At 41.8% G+C, this 6,835-nt stretch overlaps 1 protein-coding gene across 3 annotated transcripts; it reads right to left on the bottom strand.

Annotated features, from left to right (window-relative positions):
- On the bottom strand, positions 1 to 3,908 carry LOC132159223 (serine/threonine-protein kinase pim-2-like). Of its 3 annotated transcripts, XM_059568768.1 has the most exons (9): positions 3,432 to 3,908; positions 2,854 to 3,066; positions 2,569 to 2,663; positions 2,395 to 2,445; positions 1,754 to 2,135; positions 1,493 to 1,672; positions 929 to 1,395; positions 602 to 758; positions 3 to 389 (listed from the first exon to the last, which is right to left on the bottom strand). In XM_059568768.1, the coding sequence occupies exons 1-7, from the start codon at positions 3,652 to 3,654 to the stop codon at positions 1,295 to 1,297; spliced, it is 1,245 nt and encodes a 414-aa protein (XP_059424751.1). In that variant the 5' UTR covers positions 3,655 to 3,908; the 3' UTR covers positions 3 to 389; positions 602 to 758; positions 929 to 1,294. The 3 variants fall into 3 exon arrangements, with proteins under 3 accessions (XP_059424752.1, XP_059424750.1, XP_059424751.1); XM_059568769.1 differs by having other exon boundaries at positions 1 to 436; positions 602 to 1,395; XM_059568767.1 differs by having other exon boundaries at positions 2 to 389; positions 602 to 1,395.
- Positions 3,909 to 6,835: the final 2,927 nt, after the last annotated feature.

Raw genomic sequence — 6,835 nt, 5'->3', positions numbered from 1 at the left:
AATAAATCCACATTAGATCAACGAATAAACATCAACGAGAACAGACAAAATACAGAAGAAGACTTTAAACCAAAACAGATTATTACAATAACAGTTCGTCCCCCGCCCCGGAAAGGCACTTCCTCGTGCCAAAAAAAGTCCAACAGAGGAGGGAGGGTGGGGGTTCAGGAGGCGGGCGTGGGGCAGGCAATGGAGAGGAAACATAGTCCATAGTGCCATGGTGGAGTGGATGGAGGGAGGAGCCATGGAGCCGACAACACCAGGGACTGACGGAGACTGAGCCGATGGATGAAGAGCCCAGGATGGAGACGAGCGGATGGAGAGTCGGGGTGACACTGAGGGTCCGGAGGGCCAAGACAGAGCTGAAGTCTCACGCAACCGAGGAGCAGCTGAGGATGGAGGCATATAGTTTTCAAAATCAACATTACTGATCTTACTGAGGAAAAAACAGAGGAACAAATAAGAGCATGCACAGATTAGTACCATTATTTTGTACTACTGTTAAAAGTCCACTTGAAGTCATGCACTTGCACTCTTTTTAAGTTCATTTGAAGTGAATTAATACAAATTACTAAATTACAACAATTACAAAAAATACTACCTTCTATTTTGTAGACATACATTCAGGAAGGAAATGGCTGCAGCTTATTTCCATTCCTGTTGACGCATTGCTCTAGAGCCACTTGACAACTGCTGTCTTTTTTTCCACTTGATGTGGTTGTCTCGAAGTGACTTCCATCTTGCCCTGCACTCATTATCTGTGTAGAGAAAGAAATTAATGTTTATATTAAAGTTTATTTTACAGGTATCTGGCCTCAGGAAATTAGTCAGAACGCTATTCTCTCTCACTATTGTTTCCAGGAGAGCACAGTGGCTAAATCCATCGAGGACACGTGCTGCACTGAACAGGTGCATGATGGATACACACCTAGAAAGACCAACTGAGCAGGAGAGGAATATCACTTCAAAGTTTTCATCTAGGTGGAATTTCCCTAACTGCACAAGAGCGTTCGATGGGAAGCACACCCTAATGTCCACACTGGTCCTTTAGAGGTCTGTTTGGGTTCATGGTCTCAAGAAGATTTGGAATCATGTTTCTATCTAGTCCAGTATTCTTCATATTATCATATTACTATGTTGTCTATAATAGGACCAGAACATTAAAGTGGCCTGTGGTCAATAACTGCTTGGTTTTCTCAACATAATTTAGAATTGAAGCATATGACAGTACTTGACCTGGAGAATGATTAGGTTTGAGACACATGAGAGAGGGAATCCCTCGCCTGCCTTCATTCTAGAGCCGACTTTTGAACCAGGGGTGCTCTAAGATCTGCTCTAAAGTCGGCCGCTTCGCTGGATCGCGGTTCAGACACTGGCCAATCAGATCACGGCATGCTGTAAGAGTTTGGAGAAGACATGTATGAACATATCTTCTGATGATTGAAGGTATATGGAAACATTAGCATGTGTTTATCAGTCTGTGTTTCCTCACCTATGGACACGGTGGGCTTCCAAAAATTAGGGGAGGCTTTCAATGTTTCCCGGATGTTGGAAAAGGGCAGTCGTCTGTTCACCATCAGATACAGCGTAACGCCCAGAGCCCAGACGTTTGTTGGGACTGCGTAGTATTTGGGCTGCGACAAAGCCTCTGGAGGACAGTACTCTGCTGCTCCTGCAAGCAAGAACATTTCATTTCCCACACTTATTTTCCCAATATTTTACAATAAAAAATAAATACAGAATGCCAGCTCACCTAAATATTTCCAGGTGTCGTAGCCTGCGCTCTCAAACAGGTGAGCGGCGCCAAAGTCAATCAGCTTGAGCTCCAGAGTGTCTGTGGTCACCAGGATGTTGTCAGCGTGGATGTCGTTGTGAAAAACGCCGTAGTCTATGCAGTGCTGCACTGCCAGGACTAACTGACGCATTAAGCTGGACGCGATCGATTCATTCAGTCCTGACGAATCCGTGATGAACTTTCGCAGGACCATGCACGGTTGAGGGCACTCCAGAATAAGAGAGAAGATCTTGGGTCGATCAAACCACTCGTACATTTGTATGACGTAGGGGCTTACTGGAGGACGCCTCAACAGGAGCATCAGAGCCACTTCTCTAGGCAGAGGTGCAGAGCAACCAGGCTATGAATCACAACAAACTGCTTTAGTATTTTTACATATAATCAACAGAGACTTTCCAGCTCAAGGCTTTACCTTTTACTTTTATTTGTGGTGTGTTAACTACAGTAAATATGGTAAAACCCTTAATGTGGGGTCACATTAGAAGAAAAGAAGGTTCCCTATTGTCTGTATGTATAAAAACACTGTCAAATTTTGTACATCTGTGTGCACCTTTGAATATGTCAACTAAATATGGATTCTTTAATCTTTACCAACTTACAATTTTAAGATAACGCCTGTTGTTGAATTTGCACAGTCCTTTAATGGCAACCTGCAAAGAGATGAAAAACAGAATTATTATTTATTGTTCTCAAATTCTTCAGTATGTTTTTTATTTTAAACATGCATTTGGATGGAGTGGACATGAGGATAATGTTCAGTGAAAGCGTGTTACCTCTTGGCCGTCAGATTTCCGTATTGCCTTGAACACCTTGCCGAAGCTTCCCTTTCCAATCAATCCCTGCAGTGTGTATAAACTGTACAGAGATTCTGAAAAACACAAGAGGTGGCAGGATTACAGGTCTTAAATTATAGCACTGCTGGAATATGTCTCTTAAACAACGAGCAAACGATATGTACGTGGTTCAAGTTTACATGTTAGGTGATATCAGAATTACTAAGTAATAAATAATACTTGAAAAATAATAGAAAATGAGGGTAGAGCTGAAATCACACTCACCGGTCGTTGGCTCCCAATTGGGAAGACCTGAGGCAGATGCTGGCTCAGTGTCAGGCACGTTCTGGAGCCCAGAGGGTCCCGGGACAGATGCTGTTTCAGGACTGGACTCCACTCTTGTCCGTCTGCAACGGAGGAACGGCTTCTTAGCGGCCTTCCATGCTCTCTTGAAGAAGGCATGGATTCTGCTCCTCCTGTTGCCTCGAGAAGGAACTTCTTCATTGAAGAAAAACAAAGAGGATATTATTAGACCACATACAGTATCTGACCGCAGATTAAACATCAAAGGTTATCATGTTAACATAGAAAACAGAGAAAAAAGCAGCTCAGTGGAAATCAGAAATGTGTTTTGTGTGAACGGTGCATTACAGTTGCAACCCCTTACGAAAATTAACCACGTTACTACAGTTAAACCATGGTAACCACAAATTAGCCATGATTTTGCTATGATAACCATGGTTTAACTATAGTATTTGTAGTAAAACTGTTTATACAATAATAAAATCTCTAATGCATTATTATATATAATGCTTATATAATACTTTATGAGATGAAAGTTCAGTTTTTAATACTAGTCTGACCTGTTGGGCTTTTCTCAGCAGAAGGCTGTGCACTCACTGCTTCTGCTTCTGAAGCGCTTGTTGACTGCACAGGCTGCTGGGACTCAGCTGGCAGTGAATCGATGCTCAACTCTACGTCGATCCACTGACAGAAGCCGCTGCAGAAGCTGATGTTATCCAGCCACGCAGCCGCTTCTGTCTCATATACAGCGCTCTTGGGCACAGACTCAGATGAGGTGCACATCTTGATGCCGAGAGTGGACGAACTCTGTGTAGACGCGTAGATTTAGTTTGTACTCTGTGCGTTTCTGTCTGCAGACTCGCGCAAGTAGACTTTTTCTACCGCTCTGTAAACTTGCTCAAGTGACAATCTTCACAAACGCTCAGATTCTCACCAACTGTGCGTCGACTCTGTGAGTAAGCGCTTATCAGGGACCGGCGAGTGACGTCATCGCGAGGTTCGAACGTTCCAAATGGAGCGCAAGAGAGCAGAAGTGTCATAGCTCCCCATTACAGTAGCTGATGGACGAGACGCTTCAAAATGTGTATTAAGTAGATCGCACACAGGACAAGAAGCACAGCCCCGCTTGAATACTACTTAATAAAAAAAGTAACTTCATTTATTGTCATTATTTATTTATTCGTTTTGATAATAGCTGAGTTTTGAACAGTAATTGAGTTATTAATATTGTCATTTTGCATTATTGACACTATTTTCCTATTTAATACTGTAAAGTCCTTTGACACAATCTGTATTGTTAAAAGCATTAAATAAATGTGACTTGATTTAATCAAATAAAAGAATCTGTATTATGTTAAGTCTGTTAGGCTACTGTTTTGTTGTAGGTCATCTGTTGTCTGTTGTTACAAGGTAGTGGTATTATTTGTTTAGCTAATGTTTTAGCTAGCCAGCCTGAGTGAAAACGTAAACACCTAGTTTTTATTTCAATAAAACAAATATACTGTATTTTAGTTTAGGTTTCAGTTTATAGTATCTATCTATCTATCTATCTATCTATCTATCTATCTATCTATCTATCTATCTATCTATCTATCTATCTATCTATCTATCTATCTATCTATCTATCTAATCTCTCTATCTCTCTCTCTATATATATACAAGTGCTGGTCATATAGTTAGAATATCATCAATATCATTATTTCACTTATTCCATTCAAAAAGTGAAACTTGTATATTGTATTTTATTCATTACACACAGGCTGATATATTTCAAATGTTTATTTCATTTAATTTATATGTTTATAACTGACAACTAAGGAAAATCCTAGATTCAGTATCTCAGAAAATTTTAATATTGTGAAAAGGTTCAATATTGAAGAGACCTGGTGCCACAGTCTAATCAGTTAATTAACTCAAAACACCTGCAAAGCCTTTAAATGGTCTCTCAGTCTAGTTCTGTAGGCTACACAATCATGGGGAAGACTGCTGACTTGACAGTTGTCCAAAAGATGACCATTGACGCCTTGCACAGGGAGGGCAAGACACAAAAGGTCATTGCAAAAGAGGCTGGCTGTTCACAGAGCTCTGTGTCCAAGCACATCAATAGAGAGGTGAAGGGAAGGAAAAGTCTGCAGCTGGAGTCAGTGCTTCAAGAACCACTACACACAGACATATGCAAGACATGGGTTTCAGCTGTCGGATTCCTTGTGGTTGTGGTATTAGATTTTCACAGTATGATAATAGTCTCAGAAAATACCATGATTATACAGTTTCACAGTACACAGCACATTTTAAAGAGTGGATTTAACTCCCTTAGAGTTAAAATTTACACTTGCCCATAGTATATATGGGAATCACTGGTAAAGTGTTAAATTAACACTTTTGAAAGAGTTAACATTATTAACAATCTGACAGTGTTAACCAACAAACTCTTAAGGTGTAAAATATTAACACCAGAATGGATAAAGATCCACTCCTATTTGCAGCTTCACACACCTTCCCCTGTAAAATTGAAAAACAACAAAAATAATAATAAATAAAAACACACACAAAAAAAATACAAAATATTTTCAAATCCATTTATCAAAACTATTATCAGGTGATATGTCAAATACAAGTATGAATTGCAATACAACAATAGTTCACCCAAAACCGAAGATTCTGTCATGTGTTTATCCTCATGTGGTTCCAAACCTGTATGACCTTCTGTCTTCTGAGGAACACAAAACGTTATTTTTTGAAAAATCTACAGAAGAAATTTACATGGGACCACTCCCAATGCAGACAGAGTTTTATTAAAAATGTCCTGGCTCTTCCAAGCTTTATAATTGCATTGGGTGGGTGTGTCACAGGTCGGAGCGGACCACAGATGTCGTGAGTCACGCCCCTCCCTAGTTTCCACCTCGAGGAGGTCCCAAGAACACCCCAATGACCAGACACATGAGAGACGGTAAGTAAGTATTAAAACAGCTTTATTAAATTACTAAAAAAGGTATAGGGAAGGGAGGGGGAGGGAGGCTAAAATCCAACTCTCCAATTGGGGGAGTATCAGTCTCGAGTCTCTTAGACTACGTCACGGGAGATCTCGGTAAGTCCTTCAACTCCTCTTTCCTTCTGGCTATGTGACGACAATCAGCTTATTCACAAGTGCCCCTTTGTTCTAGCTTGCAGGACAGCTGCCCAGGGCCCTCTCCTTTTCCTGGACGTATCAGATACAAGTGGTAAGTGTTTAGAGTTTGAATGCACGATGGGAACCTGCTGCTTCTCGTGGCGAACTCCGAGGCGGCCCAGTGGGTTGGACTCCCGGTCGTCCAGATGCTGGTGGAGCTGCACAATGGCTGTCGGGACCCGACTGAAGTGTACGAAAGTGTATGGGAGGTGTTCGCAGTTTCTGTATCCTGAGTAACGGGTCGACGTGCAGGTAGACACTTCAAAGGGACCTGCTAGATCTGCACAAGAACATACAAGTAAGTATGACAGGACTGGACATGGACGGTGGACAGAGGGGCCACTGGCTCTTCGCTCGGGGCACAGGTAACTCTGTAGGAAAGACAACTGAGGCTTCACTTGGGCATACAGGCGAACGTACAACACAATATGCTGGCTTTAGCTTTGGGCATAGGGTAAGTACATCAAAGGCAGCTGGGACTTCACTCTGGGCATACAGGCGAACGTACAACACAATATGCTGGCTTTAGCTTTGGGCATAGGGTAAGTACATCAAAGGCAGCTGGGACTTCACTCTGGGCATACAGGCGAACGTACAACACAATATGCTGGCTTTAGCTTTGGGCAAAGGTAAGTACATCAAAAGTAGCTGGGACTTCACTCTGGGCATACAGGCGAATGTACAACACAATATGCTGGCTTTAGCTTTGGACATAAGGTAAGTACATCAAAGGTAACTGGGACTTCACTCTGGGCATTCAGGCGAATGTACAACACAATATGCTGGCTTTAGCAT

This window comes from Carassius carassius, chromosome 16, assembly GCF_963082965.1.
Source record: "Carassius carassius chromosome 16, fCarCar2.1, whole genome shotgun sequence".
Lineage (NCBI taxonomy): Eukaryota > Metazoa > Chordata > Actinopteri > Cypriniformes > Cyprinidae > Carassius > Carassius carassius.
This window is presented reverse-complemented; position numbering and strand designations above follow the sequence as displayed.